The sequence below is a fragment of the Clytia hemisphaerica genome, unplaced genomic scaffold (assembly GCF_902728285.1).
Source record: "Clytia hemisphaerica strain Z4C2 unplaced genomic scaffold, Clytia hemisphaerica genome assembly, whole genome shotgun sequence".
Classification (NCBI taxonomy): domain Eukaryota; kingdom Metazoa; phylum Cnidaria; class Hydrozoa; order Leptothecata; family Clytiidae; genus Clytia; species Clytia hemisphaerica.
Window position 1 is genome coordinate 875757 of NW_027103648.1, and position 22130 is coordinate 897886.

Here is a 22130-nt window from a genome sequence, read left to right on the forward strand (position 1 = left end):
ATTGACACATTCACAGTGCAAGTTTATTTTTTAAATCCTGGAATAATTAGGATAAAATAGGCATTTTAAGCTGAGAGAACTTTTAAGGGATGGTACAAGAAAAGCCCCCCGCCCCCTAGTTCCCCAGTTCTGAACCGCGAACCGCCCATGAAAGCCTAATATGAATAGGGTTTAAGTTGTTCGACTCGTTATATACTAAAATACAATGAGAAAGAATTCTCTTTTAAAAATTCAAATTTGATAATTGTCTCATTAGGCGTATAATATTTACAAGATATTTCGAAAACATCTAAAACTTATTCAAAATATAAAATAAAAAAACTTTATATAAAAATGAGTAAATGTAGAAATAAAATATAGAAAAACAATGAAAAATATTCTTCTCATCTCAAAATATAGTCCAAAAAGAAATATAATGAATATAGTTAAAGACAAGTACTCGTAAGTGTTTTGACAGAGTTATGGGAGAAGGGTTGTTTTTCACTTCGAGAGCACAAGGTTCTTCTACACCCAATTAGAAGAATTAGAATTTACCAGTTTTGAAATGAAATTTTGATTAAAAAAACTAAAAAAGAAAGAAAGAAAATGTACAAGAAGAAACGAAGAAGGATAAATCTTCGACTTATCTTTTAATATTAAAATCCAGTTGGCTATATATAAGAAACTTTTTCCGCTAGAGGATGAGCAGAGGCCTATTTATCATTGGGCTCTTTCAGAAAATGTTCGTACATGGGGGGTGGAGGATATAGTGTTTGGGGGGTAGTGAAGGATCTACAAAACTTGCCCTGTCCAGGGGGTAAACTTGCTCTGTTTGGGATTAATTTTGCTCGGTTTTTAAGGGTTATTTTTAATGTCCAGGGGGGTCAACTTATGCTTATTCGGGTCATAATTCACAATGTCCGAGGGGTAAATTTTTAAAAGATGTTATATCCTCCACCCCTGATATTCAATTTTTTTCTGGAAAAGCCTAAAAGAACTTTATATTTGCTAACTTCAAAAAATGTTAGATAGGACATTCAAAGTGTGAGGACACCCTAATCTATTTTTATAAGCATAAGGAGATATGATACCTACTGTGTTTTCAAATCTGGTCTGTCAACCTGAAGCGTTAGCCAAACTACCGAGAACATTAAAGGGACACAAAAAAATAAAAATAAAGACATCAAAAACACAAAGCAAATAATAAACACTATATTAAAACAGGATAAACTACCACAAAACATATAAAAAAATCTTTCATTTTTCGTTTTTTTTCCATAATGAAAAGTTTCCACCAATGAAACAATCTCATGCATCCTTAGTAGAGGATTCTACTGAATTAGCAGCAGTGGTAGAGGGGAATGAGGTTTGTGTGCTGGCAGTGTGAGCTGGTAGGTAGCCTGTTGCAGCCTGTATGCTCTGCATAGAAGGGATCTGGTTGACTTGAACAAACTGTACCGGACTCATCAACATGGACTGTGTTGTGGAAGGTTGGTTTGTCGATTGTGCTCCAAGGTTAAGTAAGACTGGACCGGGTGCCGAAGAAGTGACAGGACTCATCATGTATCGTACAGGTTGTTGAGCTGGAGGACTTAAAGGGCCAGGTCTATTGGTTGTGCTAAGTTCTTCCATGGTGCTTGCCCAGCCCTTTTGAGCTGCGTTCCGTGGTTGTTTAGGTTTTTTGTTGTTCTTCAAGACAGTGCTGGAGGAATCAAGCATGGGTTGAATAATACGACGACGTGCATTGATGAACCTGAAACGAATCGTCCATTATTTTTATTTTCATAATTTTCAAAACCAAAAGACGCAGGAGAAATAAAATAATCACCCAGCCACGCCTTAGAACATAAATGATTTTTTCCCCACACAACAAAGTAAACTTCTTGCATGTTCAAAGGTGAAAAATGCACATACCTTTCTAAATCAAAGTTCTTCACAATTTAACAGTCATAAATTCATACAGACAAAATCATTTTCTGAAAGGTTAGCCCCTTTTTTCCCTCGGGTGTATGGTATTTAAAGACTACAAATTGTGTTTTATTTTGTAAAAAGACTTTACAGTACAAGAATAACAAAATACCAATTATTGACTTGTAATATGGAAAGGTTGGTTTGTACTGCTAGTTGCTTCTTCTCTTCCTCAGATGGATAGGGATGCTGAAATGAGAAAGTTAAATAAAAGTTAAAGTTTGAGATAGAGTAAAAGTCAAGGACAAATTCCAGTTCAATATACTTGTATGTTAACCTAAAAATGTTCACCTTGACCAATGAAATTTGGATTTGATTATGTTCGCTAATACCTCTTTGTAAATAAGAGTTTTAAAAAGAAAGTCACATACAACTAAGTGTTGGAACAGCCATGCTTTCAGTACATTTGTTGCTACTTTTGGAAGTGTTCCCCTTTTACCACCCTTGTTCTTCTTGGTAAGAAAGCCTGTCAGTTGTTCAGGCGACATTGGTGTTGCCAATCCAGCTGCACCAATAAAACTTGGAGTGTCAACAGACATTGAGCGATGAATCGAGAAGTCTTCTTTCAAAGTAGTGTTGTTATTTTCTAAAGATGAAGTTGAAGAGCTTCGACCATTTACTGGGACAGCTGTTGGTGTTTTTGGTGGAGCTAGAATAGAAGCATCAATTGTAGATCCAACCATTGTGACGTCTGACATAGGTTGTGTGGGATTCTTAGGAGAAGTAGGTGAGCCAGGTGGTGTGTTTTGAATGTCTAATGTTCTCATAATATTTTCACTGTTCAACTTTCCTTTTAAGCACGATATGTATCTTGTACAAAAGTCCTTGCATAATTCATTCACTTTTCCAAGTTCCAGAAGGTGGATAGCCAAGACTTGAAGTGATTTCAGCATCTATGATCAAAGGAATAAAGGTATTCATTCTATAGATGATATACTATCAATATTTTTTATGTATTTTCATATTGGACATTTTAGGCATTGCTATCAAATCCCTTGTAAGTTTTTTCTGAAAGCAATTACTCTAGATCTCTTTGATCTGAACTTGTTAGGAAGGCGTCCTCTTATTACCTAACTTATGCACTACCTTTACCAAAATTATCTATTCATTTTGGGAATGCTTGAAAATGGAGTAAAGCTTTTGTAAGAAAAAAAACAAAACAGTAAGTAATATGATAAAAGGGGAAGAAGAATCTTACCAAAGTGTCAACTTCAACATTATCTGTGAAGAAAGGTTTGTTGACTTTCGCCATTTCCGTGATGTAGGCTTTCATCTCAGCTTCAAAACAGAGAGAGTCAGCATTGTCAATAGACTTGGTTGCAGATTCACACTTTTCAAAAAGCAAGCGTAAAAGTGGAAACAATGGATGTTGGTAGATGGCCATTTTGTCATTAGGGTTCACATTTTGAGCTATGTTGCCCAATGTTGTTGAACTCTCTAGTTCTGACAAGCCTAAAGGTGACGAGGGTGACCGCTCTGATTGTGATGAAGAACCTTCATTGTTCAGGTTGTTATTGTTGTTGGTAAAGGATTCTTCATACTTTATGACTATCTGATCATCAGTCATCTTCGGCAATAATATCAACCATGTGAGTGAGGAAGATGGGATTTGCTAGCCAAACAATAGGTCTAAGAATGAAAACAAAAATTCTATAATAGAAAAAATTTTCATGAAAAAAGCAGCAACTTTTTTTGAAATAAATTTTGCATTTTCTGTCAGGCATATAAAGACAAATTTTGAAATTCTAAGCAATAGCTTTTATAAAATATTCAAACATCCAGGGGGGTTTGTGAGAAAATTTGACATCACTTGAATTGGGGGGGGGGATGATTGCTCTTGCCAGTCTCATAAAATGTGAGCAACATCACCAAAGCAGATACAATGTCTGACATATTTCTGAACACTCTTGTGTAACAGTGTATTGACACCCAGTTCCCCTTGCATGGTACGGGTCAACCGGGGCAAATCATCAACTTGCCAAGCCACCTGTACATAAGTCGAGAATGTTAACCTTTACACTTCTATGTTATAGTTTTAAATATGTTGAGTGATTTTAGTTACATGATTTCTTTTGAGAAAAGCTTACAACTACGTGGAAAAAACCTCGTCAAAGCAGGTCAAAGTAAGCTGATTTAGAAAAAGAATACCCTCCCTGGGACTTATATAATATTATAATTACGTAAAGTTTAAAAATGGCTATTATGCTTGTTCTCAGTCTTTTGTATTTTCATTCACATGCAAAAATCAAAACATATAAACAATTTTGATGATGCTGTGGCTGTTGTCAGTCATTGTACATAATAAAGGAAATGGTAGTTTTGTACTGTATATATATAGTCAAAGTATCTTGAAAGCAAAAATGCACGACATGATCTAAAACCACCAACAGGAAAAAGGCAACTCAATGTGAGTAAAAGTAAACACAAATAAACTGACTCAATATGAGTCAATTAAATATATTCAAAGAAAACACAAACTCTGTTCTTCATGGTTATTCAATTCAATTCAGTTTTCAACCTACATAAGATTTCTGCCATCTACGAAAATATCATCTCAAATGATGTCAAGAGGGTAATGTAGGTAGGCTTAGCAATTTTGATCAGCCATCACCACAGATAACGTTGTAAAAATAAATGTGTTTCTTTGAATAATTTAAACGTGCTCAGAAGTATAAAAACAAATTAAAACATAAAACCTACTGCAGAGGATACTAAAAACTAGCTGAGAAGCACTATTTGCTGGAAAAAGTTGCCAAACCTTTGACCCACCACTAACATTGCAGATAATATATTTGAAAATAAAGAAAAAACACTAGAAATAGACTGTTACCATCTATTCCCACAGAGAAAAAGATTGAAAGTTTAAAAAGTTGTTTTTGTATGTATATAACTCAAAACATAGCTTAGTTTCCACTTTGGTATCTTTGTTTGCATTGCGTCACAGTGAAAGGTTTGTTTTATTTTAGTTAGTATCTTTGGAAGAAACCATTGGGTATATTGCTATTCCGGATAAAGAATTTGTTTACAGATTTAGGAGCTCTTGCAGTACTTTTTTGTCCGAAACAATATACCAGTATATGTTGATTTTTAAGATGGCTGCACATCCTTTGCTGATGTAAGGCATAATTCTCTCATTAAAAATTATAAATTAAAAATACATAAAAATGCATGCAATTTATTATCAAGATTATGTACAATGTTAAATTTTCCAAAAATTAGATCGTGAGATAACACAAAACTATGAAAAACTTTTGTTCAACATACGAATTAAGCCTAAATTAGCCCAAGTCACACAACACCCCTCCATTTCTAAACCTTTAACACATCATTTCGAATCTTGATCACATTGAAACATTGTAGAAATTTTGGAATCACAACCATCGCAATCACACAAGAAAAACCCGACAATCACAGGCAGTCATGAAAATATTGAAATATGCCAATATATGACTACAGACCTGCGAACTTGAGATGTTCATTATGCGTGAGATAAACATTTCAAAGCAAAATCTGAAACCTTGGCCTGATTTCCGAAATTCGAAAAACCATGGGAAATCTGGGGGAATACATCTTTCCCATAATTTGCAAAACAGATGTGTGCGCATTATTTTGTTGCTCTCCACTGTTTGGTCTCCGGAGGTAAACAAATCTGTTTTTGCCTGCGTTTTCTAAGGGAAAGTTGGTTTTTTAAACTTTTCTTAAGTTCTGTTGAACAAAATCCTCTCAAATTTAAGTATGTTCTTTCTATTCATGATATTATAGCACCCTGAAAATGTTTTACCAAAAAAATATTTTTTTCTGAAATTTACCCATCCCGGTGAAATAACTCTCCTACCTCAGCTCGAACCACTAAATGCAAGAAACCTTGGTTTACAAACCCAATGCCTAACCGATTGCGCCATCGAGACACACCAGAATGCGATTCACAAATACTTGTAGTGTGTAATTTACAGACCTTAATTGACAAAGCTCCTAACCCTACTGATACCCATACAAAGTTCAGGTCTCAGGGTACAAATGTCTGGCCTTCTTTACAAATTTATATTGTGACTCTTAAGCTCAAAACTTAAACTCCTATATCAGGATTAGAAACTAGGCTAGTCTTATATACCTCTTTTATCTTTCCCTTTACAACAATACAATGCTGACAAGTTGACACAACACATGTGTACATGTACATTGACAAGTAATCCCTGAGAGAAGTTTATATCGAAATCTGCAACAAAGAATGAAAGTGGTCTCTTCTACTGCTTCCTAGCACTCCTTTGCAGCTGTTTATCAAATTTCCACCAGTGAGGTTGTCGCATTTCAAATGGCCCTTCTTTTTGGCACCAGTGGCCTCTCAGTGCCTTGCACGACGGTCGGCTGTAAAATCCCGCACTTCATATATTTGTTTCAATCGGTGATCCGTGACTTAGGTTTTTTCTCATCTTCAATTTAATGAAGAAAGCGGGAATTTGATGTGAGAGTTAGATTGTCAACAAAGTGCCGTAAAAAAAATCATTAAATAAAAGAAGAACTTAAAATCTTAAATATTTTCATTTTGAAGAATAGGTGCAAAAAAGTGAAACATAGAAAAGTTTCATTTTTCATTGCATTAATTGAAATGGGTGATTTGGAAATCTTTCTATGTTTAGTTTTTTGCACAAACCCCTGTAACTATGGGCGAGCGCACCCCATTGCTAAGATATTGACTTGAAATCGAAAATGAAACCACTCAAAACGAAAGTAAAATTAGCGCGTACTCGAAATCCGGTAATCTTGATACACGAGTTTAAGTATATGTACACTGACAGGAGAAAAAAATCTAAATTCAAAATGGCGGCCAAGCCCACGCTGATAACTATAAAAAATCTTCGTTTTTCAATCAGCTATTGCAGCTCAATAATCAATGAAATAATTTGAAATAAAAAGTAAACAAACCTTGAACCTTTCATGAATCCAAATAAATAAAACAGGGTGTCTACGGATTTTTTTTCGGAATTTTCAAGGTTTTCAAGGTTTTTTTGGTCATTTTTAAAAAGTGGTTTTTCAAGGTTTTTTGGCAAAAACTTTGGCACTTTTCAAGGTTTTTTGATACTCAGTTGATATTGGTCTTTACAGGAATTTTTTTTTGAGTGTGGTAGGTGGAAGAAAAATAGAGGACAGCAAATAAAATTTAATCGCTTTTGGTGCCCGGGGAATTTCTTCCACAGTTAAACTCCCATCTCCCTCTCGAGAACAATACCACAAAAAGAAATACTTCAGCTCCCTAGTCTTCCAACTGTAGAAATAAAGAATTAGAAGCAAAACCAATTGTTTACAGTGACCGAGGAGGCGCAACCATGGTTTGCGCCGCCGAGAGAAAATTTTGATTTTGACTCTTTCAAATGGCTAAAAAACGCCTTGTTTTTGATTTTGTTTTTTACAAAAATCAATTGCCAAAAGAGTTGTTTTAAGAGCCAGTTTTTCTAAGAATGGGGCAATTTGGGGCAGGTCCAATAGTTTGAAACTTAGATTTTTTTCATTTTTGGATATGTTATTAAGTATAATGAACTGAGTAAAATCCCAAAATTTTTTGGTCTGAAAATCCATAATGGCGGATTTATGGCAATTTGAAGTTTTTGGGATTTTTTGGCATTGCACTTAAATTGATTTTTGCTATGAAATTATGCTTTCTCACATCAGAATGAGGAATTCTTTTTTGGGTATCCTGAAAATATGGGCAGTCAACTATCCAATTTTCAAAAAAAATCAAAATTTTCAAAATAGTAGCCTGAGCTATGACGTCACAAAAACGCTACAATTTTGATTTTTGGGGTAATCCAGAGACACCTGACCAGTGTCAGGGGAGTTTTTATCTGATCAAAAGGATTATTTCTGATAGTTCAGTCCTTGGAATATCCATTTGAGGTCATTGCAACAAAAAATTCCGGCCCCACTGGCCCCTAGAGGCCCAAAAAGCCTGATATGTCTGAAAAAAGTACCAACTTTAGCTCCCATTTTCCAGAGATCCCAACATTGTCTGGCCTCCAACTCTTTTGTTCCTCAGAGCCAATCTCCTAGTCTCTCAGGAACAAAAGAGAAACCTATGTGACCTTGCTCCATTAATTTTTTATCTCAATTTGAAATTTTTTTAAACTTCGGTCAAAAAATGACCAAAAAATGGGATATTTTGGTTCATTGGAAAACTTTGAACGGGTCTATAGACAGGATGGAGTTTAAGAGATCTTTTGAATGTTGGAACATATGCCTTTATATAAAAGTCCAAAAAATGGATGACAAAACCGTTGTAGAGGTGCTCCTAAGTCATTTTCGAAGATTTGAGAGTTTAGAAGCACATTTAGCCAGGCTTAACCTCTGAAGGAGAGATCTTTAGGTTAAGATCTTTATCAGAATTTGCACTATCAATATGATTCTTTCACAAAATCAAGAATCAAGTGTCTTGGGGGAACCCCTTCTGTGTAAAATTTGAGCCAAAATAGCAGTTTTGAGCAATATGATCAAGATTTTCAGAGTTTTAGAGTTTGAAGGGACGTTTAGCTTGGCTCAATCTTTGAAGGAAAGGTCAGAAACTTTAGTTCTTGGTCAAACTTTGCACTCTAAATGGGATCCTTTCACAAAATTAAGACTCAAGTATCTTTGAGGACTCATTTTGTGTATAAAATTCAGCCAAAATTGTGTTTTTAAGCCATTTTTGCAAAGTTAAGGGGGTCAGCGGAGTTAGAAGTGGTCTTTGAGTGAATTTTCAGCCTCCATAAGACATCAAAGAGTATCACATTTGATTTCCCTGGAAACCTTTCTGGGTTTGGTTGAAGAAAAATGATTATGGCATCAAAATTATTTTTTATTGGCCAATTGTTGGGTGCAATGGAATGTCTTCCGCTCAGGTTGAAAAATTGAAAAAAGCGTATTTTTGGACCAAAAATGAACTTTTGACAACTTTTCCCCCCTAATCTCATGGTTTTATTATGAAGTATTTGTCTTAGCCCTAATTTTACATCAAATTCATGGACCTAGACCCCTTCAAAGTTTTCCAATGAACCAAAATATCCTATTTTTTGGTCATTTTTTAACCGAAGTTTAAAAATATTTCAAATCGAGATAAAAAATTAATGGTACAAGGTCACATAGGTTTCTCTTTTGTTCCTGAGAGACTAGGAGGTTGTCTCTGAGGAACAAAAGAGTTGGAGGCCAGACAATGTTGGGATCTCTGGAAAATGGGAGCTAAAGTTGGTACTTTTTTCAGACATATCAGGATTTTCGGGCCTCTAGGGGCCAGTGAGGCTGGAATTTTTTGTTGCAATGACCTCAAATGGATAGTCTAAGGACTGAACTATCAGAAATAATCCTTTTGATCAGATAAAAAGTCCCCTGACACTGGTCAGGTGTCTCTGAATTACCCCAAAAATCAAAATTGTAGCGTTTTCGTGACGTCATAGCTCAGGCTACCATTTTGAAAATTTTGATTTTTTTTGTAAATTGGATAGTTGACCTCCCATATTTTCAGGATACCCAAAAAAGAATTCCTCATTCTGATGTGAGAAAGCATAATTTCATAACAAAAATCAATATAACGCCGTGTCAATTCAAGACAGACTTAAGTCCATTTTTTCGAAAATTGACTTAAGACCATAACCCCCAATTTTAGCATGCACGCTTTCCAAAAACGGCCTTAAGTCCACAGAATTCTAATGGGAAAGAGGTGTATTTTGCAATTCAAAAAAAATAAGAATTTAGAAAGTTCCATAATATATCAACCATAAACAGCCTTAAGTCTTAAATTTTAGTGCAAATTTTATTTTCTATGAAGCATTGACATAAAATGTGTAGCCTTTAAGTCCAACACATCTCAACCTTTAAAGTCAATTATCTCAAAATGGAAAAAATGGACTTAAGGCTGTCTTGAATTGACACGGCGATAAGTGCAATGCCAAAAAATCCCAAAAACTTCAAATTGCCATAAATCCGCCATTATGGATTTTCAGACCAAAAAAATTTGGGATTTTACTCAGTTCATTATACTTAATAACATATCCAAAAATGAAAAAAATCTAAGTTTCAAACTATTGGACCTGCCCCGCTCTTAGAAAAACTGGCTCTTAAGGAATCCTTGAAATTTTATTGATGAACAGCCATTATTCCAAGACGCCCGTGAAGCGATTTAAAAATTGGGGAACAGCCAATTTCTTAGGGCTCATACATAGGAAAATTAAAAACTCAAAACAAAAACTCAGCTAATGATAAAAGAATATGTTGCATTCGTTGCAACAGAATTGCAACAGAAACAGGGAAATATGGAATTCTCTAAATGTTATAAAGGTTTAGCGCCACAGACGATTCTTTACTTATTCTTACTTTTCGAATGACTGGATAGTGCTTTTCAAGGTTTTTAAAGATTTTTCAAGGTTTTCAAGGTTTTTCCCAGAAAATTGATAGATTTCAACAGCCCTGTGAATTCAGACAAAATCATATCGGCACTTAAGTGCCGACCAAAACCGGCAGTAGGCCGGCAAAATTTTGCCGACCTAGAGGTCATTTTAGGTCGGCAAAGCCGTCCTAAGTAGCTTGTTTAGGTCGGCAAAGACAAAATAGGAAGAAAATTAACGAACTAACAAATTCAGCTGCTCTATAATTGTGTTATTAAGTTTTATGTTTTATAAAGAGAATGGAATGGGGCTCGATTATTATGTGTTATCAAATGATAACACAATTAGACTAACCTAACAAATAATATTTTTCCTCTTTAGGTCGGCTTTGCCGACCCAAAACATTTCTTTTGTCGGCACGCTGACCTAGAGTGTAAATTACGTCGGCAAATAAAAGCCGACTTCAGCTCAAGTTACGTCGGCTTTCAGGTCGGCATTGCCGAATGCCGACCTGGATTCACAGGGCTGTTTCAAGGTTTTCAAGGTTGGGTGGTTCATTTTCAAGGTTTTCAAGGTTTTCAAGGTACCGTAGACACCCTGTAAAAGTATTCATCTAAAGTGAAGATAACATTTCAAAATAAAACGATTTCAAAACCAACCTAAAGTTAGTGTCTGCCAACTAAAAATTTCTCTGTGGGGTCACTGGCAAGGAGTTACGACTTCAGACTTTAGATTCCAATTCTTGTATAGGCTGCAACTACACTGCCAAATGATCTGTATTACAAATACTTCCAAATGGGCCATAAGTTAAGAAAATGAAATTATCATCTTCTAGCACGGGGGTTTCATTTTTAAAAACAAACTTTAAAATAAAATTTTTAATGAACTTATTACTTAAAATATCACTTACTTACATAATTTATTTATGATGTAACACCCCTTTCTTAAATAAATGGGCTCTTAAAGTCTTTTATGTTTGCCGCAAGAAGGGAGAAAAATTTAATTTGACCCCTGGTTTTTTCTCTCTCTTTCTAGCTAGTTCCCGCGTGTTAGTGTAGACACAACTTTAATCCGGGGAAATGAAGCGTTTTCATTGGTCTAAAATCACGGATGGTCATGTGACCAGAATTTTTATCCTGGGAAATGCCGTGGTGGAAATGTTATGCTTTAGTGAGTTTGACAATTTTGTTGTTTTGATTTGAGCGGGCGAAATTTCTGTACAAACCAAAATATGGCTTCGTTGGAATACCGGTTGAAACACTTGCGCATAAGATAAAGGGAAAGCGTGAAAGTTGGCACCTCTGCTATTATATGACCTGTAGACACTGTCAGTCAGGAGTTCTATCCTAATTAAGCATATTTTTTTCGATCGCACAGACTTTCTTAATTAGGATTATCGCTTTGTTTTTCAATCCTAATTAAGAATATATATCGAATTTCCAGTTTTTTTCCAAAAATACAAATTTCCACAGATTCTTATCAGCCTCCAATGAAAGAATTTAGTGTGTAGAGCAGATTTTGAAAGTCTGATACAGTAATATGGATGGAGTCTTGAGTTATGACATTTAGAAAAATGTTCTATTACCCGTGACAAAAACGCATATAAAACGCGGGTGTATTGCCCTATCTACACCGTAGCAGATAAACATTTATAATGTAGCACAGGCTTTAATATTCCTAATTAGAACTAACGTGCCTAATTAGGCAGATTTTTACTTATGGTTATGGCGTCATTTTGAAGCCATAGTGAGAATTTGCGGGTTTTGTTTGTTGGTGAAGAATCTGAATTCAAAAAATCATATTCTTAATTAGGATTGAAAAACAAAGGGATAATTCTAATTAAGAAAGTCCGTGCGATCGAAAAAAATATGCTTAATTAGGATAGAGCTCCTGACTGACTGTTGGCGTCAGTTAAACTATGATGAAAACCACCCCCACGACGATGATCCATCCATGTCCAGACGGTGTCAATCGAACAACTTCGAACAAAAATCGAAATTGAACCAATCGAACGTAATCGAATCTCAATCGAACGGTGGTCGAGTCCTGGGTAATGTTCGATTGTGTTCGATTGCGTTCAAGTAAGGTTAGATTGGTTCGATTGATAGTTGACTATGTTCGATTGGTTCGATTGATTGTAAATTACATTGAATTAATCTTCGATTTCGTTCGATTACGATTATTTTCGATGAGTTTGATTGCGATTAAATTAAATTGGATCACTCTTTTTAGCGTGGGCGGTCGAGTGCTTGAAGTACCATACCAAAGCGAATAAAATCTAATACAATTGAATCAATCAAACGTAATCGAATGTAATCGAAGCAATCGAACAGAAAATCCTGGGTAATATTCGATTGAGATTCGATTGCGTTCGACAATCGAATTGCAATTATTCTATTGCGTTCAATTGCGTTCGATTGATTCGGCTTTCGATTGGTTCGATTGGTTCGATTGACACTGTCTGGCCATGTCCTCTGGAGACTTGAAAAAAATAGGCAGAGGAAAAGAAGAAAGGAGAAAAAGGAGCAGCACATCAACAAATAAAATAAAAAAAAAAAAAACAGAAAAATTGTTTACTGCAATAATGTAAGCTATCATATGGTATTATATTGAAAGCAAAAAAAACTTTTGCATCCAACTGCAAAAAAAAAAAAAAAAAAAAAAAAAAAAAAAAAAAAAAAACACTGCAAAAAAAAAAAAAAAAAAAAAAAAAAAAAAAAAAAAAAAAAAAAAAAAAAAAAAAATCCAAAAAAAAAAAAAAAAAAACCCCCCACGCCACGGTCCCACGCTGATGCTGGGCCGGCTCAGATCAGTCACAGTCACTACTTACAACATTATCAGGGTTTTCATGTGGTCTAAATATTCACTTCCAGGTTCTGGATGCTTTGCATTCAGTCAAAATAGCATGGCTGCTCATTTTCTTGAATCTGGCGTTTCCAAGAATTACCATTTCATGCTGTTTTTGATTCTTTTGCACTTATAAAATAATCAACTCGTTAGCTTTTTTCAGTGCGATTTCCCACGAAATAAAGCTGGAAACTATTATGATGTTTTAAAAAAAGAATCTATCAAATATTGATTACGAAACAAACATAATCATGGGGCTTTTATAAATGAAAAATTTGACTGACAACCTACCTTGAACGTCAATCTTCATCAAGCCTTTTGAGTTTCAGACATTTGCACATCCTTGAATCAGGCCCTGTACACACCGCCAAAAGTTTGATTGCTTAGAAAATATATAAAAATATTTAGACCGTTTGACCACGGACTTATCTTGACATCTTCTCGATCGAGAATCGGAGAGAATCAGCCAATCAAAATAATGGCGGGAAATTGTGTCTTCACTATTTGATAAAATAACGGTGTCTTCGATGTCTTCAATCACCACCTGGGGTCAAGGACACTTGTATAGCGAAGCTACGCTATACAAGTGTCCTTGCTGGGGCCAAGAACTTTAGAGAAAATATGGACGAGAGGGCAGCAGGCGGGGGATTGTCTGTACACAGACCCAGTATCTACGGCTAGCCATAAACCCCGGGGGGGGGGGGGCACTGGGTTTGCGGACTGACGGTATGTGCGGGCCAAAAATTGGCTTTTAAAATTGCACCCTTACAGTGCAGCAAAAATCAGTGAAAATCATACCCTTAGAGTGCATTTTCCCCCAAATTTTCGATCCCTTTCGTGCAAAAAATGGTCAAAATTCTAGCATTTTTGGTCAAAATATCTGGATTTTTCAAGAATTTTCTGAAATTTCTACCCTTACAGTGCATCTCTAGTTTTTCCGACCCTTACAGTGCATTTTAAACATATTGGAAAAGGTACCCTTAGGACCCGCACATACCCGTCGGTCCTTTTGCCCAGCTGCCCCCGGGCCATAAACATTTAAATGACTGGACGTCTATCTTCCATTGTGCCTTTGAAGCGAACTTCGTTGCCGCCTGTATTTCAAAATTGCTATAAAAAATCCGACAATATTCGTGTATACTTTTGAATCACTTTTGTCACTCCAATAATTTTTTTCATGCCATGAAAAAAATAGTATGCCAAAGTTGAGAGCCTGCGTGTCATGAGATTATCATAATTTGAATCCCATACTCTCTAAAATTATTCCATACTTTTGAGTCTAAATTCAAAAACATTAGTCGGAATTTTGAGAAGCCGACGATGATTTTGCCTCTGTTATCTTTGTTATAAGACTTGAGAAGAGTAGAACGACAGAGACTTTTGTCTTGTTCGAAGTTTTGAGTGTTCCCATGAAGTATATCATCAAAATTTATTGTTACATTTTATGATTTTAACGAGGCGGCAAAGAAGCTAGCAGTGTTATCTTTAAAAATACAAAGGAGATAGATGTCCAGTCGTTTATATGTTAATGGGCTAGCTAATTTCAAAATTCATTGACGTACTGAGTGCTGTGAACTTCAGCTTTTCAAAACTTATTTTGAAAATTGTTATGCATTTTTGAAAAGTCTACATCCTTTTTGTCCGTGAGTACACCTTAGCCTGGAGATCCACCTTAGATGCATATTATTGAGAGGAAGCAATTCACGAGTAATAAAAAAGATTATTCACTCCATGCGAGCGAAGAGAGCGAAAAATTTGATGTAAAAGTTATTTGTCCAAGATTCGAAGATTTTAAACTCATTTAACCTCGTGATTGGGGCTTATGAGTTGCAGGTAGTTCATTCGCACAGTTTTTACATTTTGGAGATTTGGAAAACCCACCGGATTTTTTATGACACACTTTTTGAGTTGTAAGGACTGCAAGGTGTTAGAAAAACGTCGAAACAACGTGTGTGCCAGGGTACTTTGTAAATTAACTGAAGTTGATATGATTAGATAACACGCTACAATCATAGTCATAATATTTCAGAAAAAAGGGAAATTTCCACGAAATCTTACAACCATAAACGATTTGGAATCACTCTAAATAAGGTTGGAAGGGTAGAGTTTTTAACGCTAGACTTAAGACTTAGGAGAACCTTAGGATCCAAAAGTCCAAGAATGGTCCAATAGGGCTCAGAATATAGCCTGGAAGTCTATAAACCCCTCCCGAATTGAAATATTCTAATAAATTTATCAATTAGCCCAAAAGCAACTTTCTCGCCCGAACTTTAAATTGCTAAAAACGAGGAGTTGACCAAAATTCTTAGTATATTTTGACCGAGTTTATCATTTATTGAAAATGTTGCGTACAAAAATCATCAAAATCTACATCGTAAACACAGTACTGTTCAAAAATTACAATCACCGGAGTCTGTTAGCATGAAATTCGGAACTGATAACCCTGTTACTCCATCAGATTTTAAACATTATCATTTTACATCATTGTGCAAAAAATCAGAAACAGCCACCTTAGAGAACCTTGCCCTTTATCTTTATGCAAAAAAACAAAAAACTAATGAAGCAATTTCACACAAGATCCAAAAAACCCTTTATTTAGGCAGTCTTTGGCCCAAATTTGCCCAAAAAATTAATTTTTCCAAAAATATTTTTTTCGAAAATCGGGCTCCGTCACTTTTTGGGTACTGTCATCTTGCATCACTATGCAAAAAATGAGAAAAAAACTAATGGGCCAATCCCGAGAAAAGCTGGTAACAGACGAACGAAGGAACAAAGGTTAAATTAAAGGACCTCCGAGGTAGGTTCAAAAATTATCGTTCTTCTGCGCATAATTCTCAAGTAAGTATACTGTATCAGTTCAGATAATTTAACTTTATTAAATCTCAATAACACCCGACAAAGCCGGTTGAATCAGGTTATATCTACGCACCAATGATAACCGATTTAAATAATGTGTTCTTCTCTTGAATTTGTCCAATCAGCACCCAGCGTTGTCGCCACCACGCATTCAATTCCTTTCCTCCATTGGTAAAGCCCTTATGACATAATACACGTTTTTTATAAGAACAAACTAAATAAGAACATAAGGCTTCAATGGGAAAAATATGAATGGAACATTAGGAACATTTTAAGGTTTTATAGACTCTTAAATACTCACATTTTTAGGATAATTGCACAAAACTCAAACTGGTAAAATGAAGAAAATTTTTAAGCTTAAAACCTTTTTCAAAAATTTTGAATGTTCTTATAGAAAAAACGTGTATTGCTATTTTCCCGTTCCGTTTTGTATACATACAGTAAATACGCTTGTTCATATCTTCCTGGGCTTTACATCCTCTTCCTTGAGCCCTTTACTCTTCTTGAGTCAAGTTTTGTTGATTTCGAGCTATATTCTACCTTTTTTTGCCACCATTCATTTTTTCTTCGGTTTAACGGCAAAGAAACTGCTCATCGTTTTCATGCCCTTCTTATCAACTTTATCCAATTGTTTTTGAGCTCTTGATAACTTTGTTGTACCGGTGTCTTTCTGAAAATAGTAAAGAAATTCTTCAATAAACGCTTCAATATGGATAAGGATTTATAAGCCCGTAGATAAAGAAGAAAATTAGGTTTATCTTTTGAGACGTTGCGGTAAATTTAATTTCGATTCGGTGTTTGCGCAACTTTCGCAGGAAGTAACTGACTTCAAACCCTACATAGGAGATTCTGCAACAAGAAAACTACTGCAAAATCTACGAGCTATCAACAGATATTACCTGCATTACTTTCCAGTTAACACAGCCGAACGCTTTGTCGCAAATATGAATTTAAATCCGGAGCTACCTTAAGGGAACTAATTTTCGTGGGGAACACAACAGTCTTCGCTTTTTTAAGAGCCCGCGAATTACAAATTTGGCCATTTTTCATCAATAAATTTGAAAAATCTCTTAGAAAATGAAAGAAATGTGTCCAAAATAAGACAAAACCGTGAAAGTGAGTTTTTTTTCGACCGTGAAAATTAGTCCCCTAAGGTTTGCGAGAACAAAAAGAAACCTTTTTCGGTGCATCTTTATTTCGATAATCTTCCAAACAATTAGCATCCGGGTCATTATTCAACTTTTGTCTCTAAAAATGATAGATGAAAATGTAATTTTAAATATTTTGAAATTCTAAAACATACTTCTTTATATTACAGAAATCCTGTGATAGGTAGTGGAGAAAAATGTTATTTATAAAGTGCCAAAATCTCATTTTTTTGTAAAAGAGGCCCCTAAAATTTAGTTATTGAATTTAGTCTGATTAATGACCATTTAACGTGATTCTTTCTATCAATGGCAGGAAGGAAAACGAATTTCATAATCTGAAAATACGTAGTTCGCCCCCGTGGAATGAAGATTTCAAACTAAGACATAGTGGTAACTGTGGTAACTAAATAAACAAAAAAACAAAAGAAGGGAGAAATTGTAGTTTAGGCTTTGAGACTATGACAGAAACCTTAAATCATTTGAACCAAAAACCCTCTTACTGGCAAGACAAAATGGTATATTTGCATCTAAACTGGACGGATTCCGTCTACAGGCGAAGAGTTGGAAGACTGATACAAACTGAAATTCGCTCTGAACTTACCGTAATATCATACAACGCCCTACTGTAGTAAAAGGATTATTACGATTCGAGTGTACAAAACAAGAAGATATTTTACCTTGGCTTGTGGAGGATCCAATTTCTCCTCAGTCTTCACAGTCTTTACCGGATCTTTTATCCTGAAAGAGTGCACGATAAAGAATTGTATTTTCTAAGGAAATCTGTATTTAAAAATAAAACGTGTACCTGCCCTTTAGACAGTAAGATCTCTAGCTGCGTTAGATTTTGAAGGAATTTTATTCTCAAGAAGGAAAATGTGTTTCCGAGAAGAAGCATTATGCATTTTGAAAGTAAAATGTGTAATAAAAGGAAAATGTATGCGTTACTTAGTAATATCAAAATTAGTTGCTAAAATGTTCATTTTACCCAAACTTTTCTTTTAACTGCAGAGATCTGTCTTCTGTGATATAATCAGAAACCATTTCCCAAGCATAACGTAAACTGCTTTCTGAAAAGAATACACAAAATCATTTAATATTGCAACTGAATGTGATGGTCTTATAAAGATTTGTAGATTGCGATAGTTGTCTAATACAATGAAGGCACGGGTTGGATGTGTAGTTTTAAATCCAATATTTCAATAAAAACGGCAAGAAAAGAGCAAAAGTTACTTCTAGACAAACGTTGCGTTCTATCAAAAGCCTATTGGACAGTCATAGATTAAATTACAATAAAATGCCCAAACCTTTATTATTCTGTCCTTCAGAACTTCGATTGTATCCAGAGATTTGAGCTCCCTGCTTGACATTGATTTTTGAAGATTCTAAATATTTTGCCATGGTAGTTATCTAAAGAAAATTTTTTTTTTTCAAATTTTATCCTGTCAGGTTGTTAACCTCGTGACACATGACTATGTGACCTCATCGTTCAAGCCATTCTATACGAATGCGTTGCTTTTTCGTAAGATGGATGTATGTAATCAGGATATCTAAATCTCTCAATGTTGCAATTTTTGGTATGAACATAGTCTTTTAACGTCTTGAGGTCGAAAAAAATGTCGTAAAGCACTTATTAGATAAACAGAAAGCAGATATGCTAAGTTTAAAGTAAATATCAAAATTGGTATACTTAGACTAAAAAGCTTGGTAGCTTGACTCGAATCTTTTGATAATCCCTTTAAAATAATTTAAAATAAAATCATAGATATCTTTGACGCCAGTAGTATTAGTATTTTTATGATTTTACATACCTTTTTAGACAACCATTTCTTGATTTTTTCCTGATTTGATTTATAAACAATCATGTCGTCCGCACCTTTAGTATCGCAAACGTTCAACAACATATTATGAGTTAAACAACATTCTAATTGTCGGAGACCTGGTGTGTGATCAGTATCTACCATGATATTATCCAATGTTGTGAATTGACCCTAAATAATTGTTGTTAAAAAAGAAAAAAATTATGTCGACAAGAGATTCCAAAACAACTTCCAAACAGTTGGTCAAAGCTAAAGTTTTTGTCTCAGATGGAAATGGGAAAGTTAAACAAGATTCTTCAGATTTTACAGAATTTGGTAGAATTTGAAGACGGAAATTCCTTTTTTTGTATCTCGCTGAGACGAAAGAACTTAACACTCAGTTCCAAAACTTCAAAATTGAAAATTAATTTCTCTATAAATCTTTATGATCCCAGAAAACCAGATTTGGGATTTATTGACATCATTACTATTATAATTTGCAGGAAAACTAAAACCATCCACAATATAACTTACTTTGATTGAAGATTTCTCAATGAAAGGAAGAGCCAGAAATAAAGGATCAATTGGGGTCAACATGCAAAAAGATCCATCTATAAAGAAAATATGCAACAATTAAAAGGAGAAAGTTCAATTTAAGGGGGAATGAACATGCTCAAACACTGGAGATTAAAAGACTACCCACTTAATAGTCATTAACTAACAGAGTCAAAATTATATTCTTCTGACGCTGATAATTTCTTTTAGTAAGGTATTCTAGTCTTGACTGCAAGACTCTCTGATATTTTTGTCAAATTCAGATATTGATGTGCTACTCTATACCAGACATACAAAAATTTTATCATTGTAAAATATTACCTTTCTGAACAGTTTGGTTTATAAACCATGAACGATAAGTATCCTTATATTTCATCAACTCAAAAACTTGTTTGTTTTTGAAAGCAAAGAGAGATGCAACACCTAAAGAGGTGATAAATTATTTCAGTTAAACGTAGAATGGGCACTGCCAGAAGAAAAACGTTGATGGGGGGGGGGAGTGGAGTTTGCATTCTTTTTTAAATTCCCCCATTTTGTTGATCATTTACAATTAAAGAACACAAGAGTGTGATTTCGATTGACCTCACTCCCTGGACATGTGTTCAACTCTTGGAAAAAACCCATCAAACCCACATTACTTACATTGTACGTTAGCACTGGACAATATATATCGTACACCAGCTATGAAGAGTTTTTCTGGAAGATTTATTCATGTAACCATCACTTGGCTTTTACAGTAAATTAAATTATAGTAGCTTCAATGTCACTCGAAATTTGAAAATTGATCGATAGTAAAAAGTAAAAAAAAAGTAAGTATATTCATCTGGTGGCTGTCGGTGGAGCCGGGAGTGAGGGAGTCTATCCTCTTTTCTATTTGCACTAGACCTGAGAGATCGAATGCTGAGGTGGAGCACCACACCTACTCTCAGCTCCCAGTAACTTACCGCCTAGATCAGTTTACCCAATCTAAGCTACTCATTCGCTGAGTTGGTGGTGACCAGGGATCGAACCCACAACCTTTAGATTGTAAGGTTTGTAAATTTTTTATTCACTTATTATAATTCTTATTATTATTAATGGAGTTAATCATTTTTAAAAAGGATAAATTTCAATAATCTTACATGTACCCTATGAACGACAAACAGCAAACGACAAGACCAGAGCTTACCATTTTGAGGATGAGGTAGTTTATGTAAAGACAAATCTTCATCATTGATAAACAAATTTTCTATAATGAAGGATAAGTAAAAACCTTAAAGTCAGAAAGTTCAACAGATTATGTACAATGTGAGGCTAAGGGTATCATTGTAAAAAATGTTTAAAAGGTTTTATACAAATTGACATTTCATTTTTTAATTCTCCTCATCTATTAAGCTCAGATTTATATACCTGGCCCTATCATAACCCATTGATTAATTTCATCAACCGTCATCTTATTTGCCATTGTTGCGTTTGTGGTGTTACCGTCCTCTAGTGTTTCTTTTTCCTGGTGTGGATTTCTTGGGTTCGTTTCTCTTAAGGGGGGTGGTTTAAAAATGCAAGGGAATGATTACGGGAGCGAAATACAGCACAGAAATCTAAAGCTTTTTCCACGTACATGGTTTTTTTTAATGGGGTTATTTAAAAATTTACTTCTAAAATGTGTTTTATTCTTTTTAATAAGACAGGCTAGCTCTAAAGCTTTAAAACAGCATCTAATAACATGAAAACCAGAATATGAATTTTCAAAACTATATAAAGTGCACTTACAAATATCAATTTGTCAGATTAACAAAACTAATAACGGCACTGTCATCATTGATAATCAAACAGACGATTTTCTGTCAAGAGCCATGTAAACATTCCAACAACTTCCATCAAAATGATTTGCCACAGCTAAGTCTACCATTTTAGTGAGCGGTCTGAGGATTGAGCCGAGAACGCCCGCGAGCTCCTGTGCGAATGAAAAACTTTAATCTGTCAATCATTTTCTCAAGCGAAGAGACGCAAAGCAATTCTAGCTTTACTATAGTGCCGCTGGTCATCAGTGGATAGTATTCAATTATCATTATCCCTTTATTTTCATTTCTCGAACTTTTGCAAAAAAAAGGAAAAATACAAAAGTTGTACTTTTTAATGCTCTATTCAAATACTGAATTTGAAAGATCTTCTACTGTATGTGGCGTTTTTCTTAGTCTACATAATAGACAGCTCTGGGCTTTTAGGCCTTACTCTTGCAGGGTGTCTACGGATTTTTTTTTCGGGATTTTCAAGGTTTTCAAGGTTTTTTTGGTAATTTTTAAGTGGTTTTTCAAGGTTTTTTGGCAAAACCTTTGGCACTTTTCAAGGTTTTTTGATACTCAGTTGATATGGCTCTTTACAGAATTTTTTTTTTTCAGAGTGGTAGGTGAAAGAAAAATAGAGGACAGCAAATAAAATTTATTCGCTTTTGGTGCCCGGGGAATTACTTCCACAGTTAAATTCCTATCTCCCTCTCGAGAACAATACCACAAAAAGAAAAAATCCAGCTCCCTTGTCTTCCAACTTTAGAAATAAAGAATTAGAAGCAAAACCAATTGTTTACAGTGACCGAGGAGGCGCAACCATGGTTTGCGCCGACGAGAGAAAATTTTGATTTTGACTCTTTCAAATGG

The 22130-nt window shown here is 34.9% G+C and overlaps 2 protein-coding genes across 3 annotated transcripts; both read right to left on the bottom strand.

The window, feature by feature from the left end:
* Positions 1-880: 880 nt before the first annotated feature.
* On the bottom strand, positions 881-13513 carry LOC136803025 (homeobox protein PKNOX1-like). 2 transcript variants are annotated; one of them, XM_067059776.1, is made up of 5 exons: positions 13434-13513; positions 3146-3576; positions 2319-2840; positions 2060-2136; positions 881-1732 (listed from the first exon to the last, which is right to left on the bottom strand). In XM_067059776.1, exons 2-5 carry the CDS (start codon positions 3512-3514, stop codon positions 1288-1290), a joined length of 1413 nt encoding a protein of 470 aa, XP_066915877.1. In that variant the 5' UTR covers positions 3515-3576; positions 13434-13513; the 3' UTR covers positions 881-1287. The 2 variants fall into 2 exon arrangements, with proteins under 2 accessions (XP_066915877.1, XP_066915878.1); XM_067059777.1 differs by lacking the exon at positions 13434-13513 and adding an exon at positions 13126-13347.
* A 2872-nt stretch (positions 13514-16385) lies between these two features.
* On the bottom strand, positions 16386-20985 carry LOC136803074 (ribonuclease H2 subunit B-like). Its single transcript, XM_067059824.1, has 10 exons — positions 20887-20985; positions 20666-20725; positions 19819-19920; positions 19477-19553; positions 18955-19134; positions 18451-18553; positions 18132-18213; positions 17824-17884; positions 17175-17246; positions 16386-16668 (listed from the first exon to the last, which is right to left on the bottom strand). The coding sequence occupies exons 1-10, from the start codon at positions 20939-20941 to the stop codon at positions 16555-16557; spliced, it is 906 nt and encodes a 301-aa protein (XP_066915925.1). The 5' UTR covers positions 20942-20985; the 3' UTR covers positions 16386-16554.
* Positions 20986-22130: the final 1145 nt, after the last annotated feature.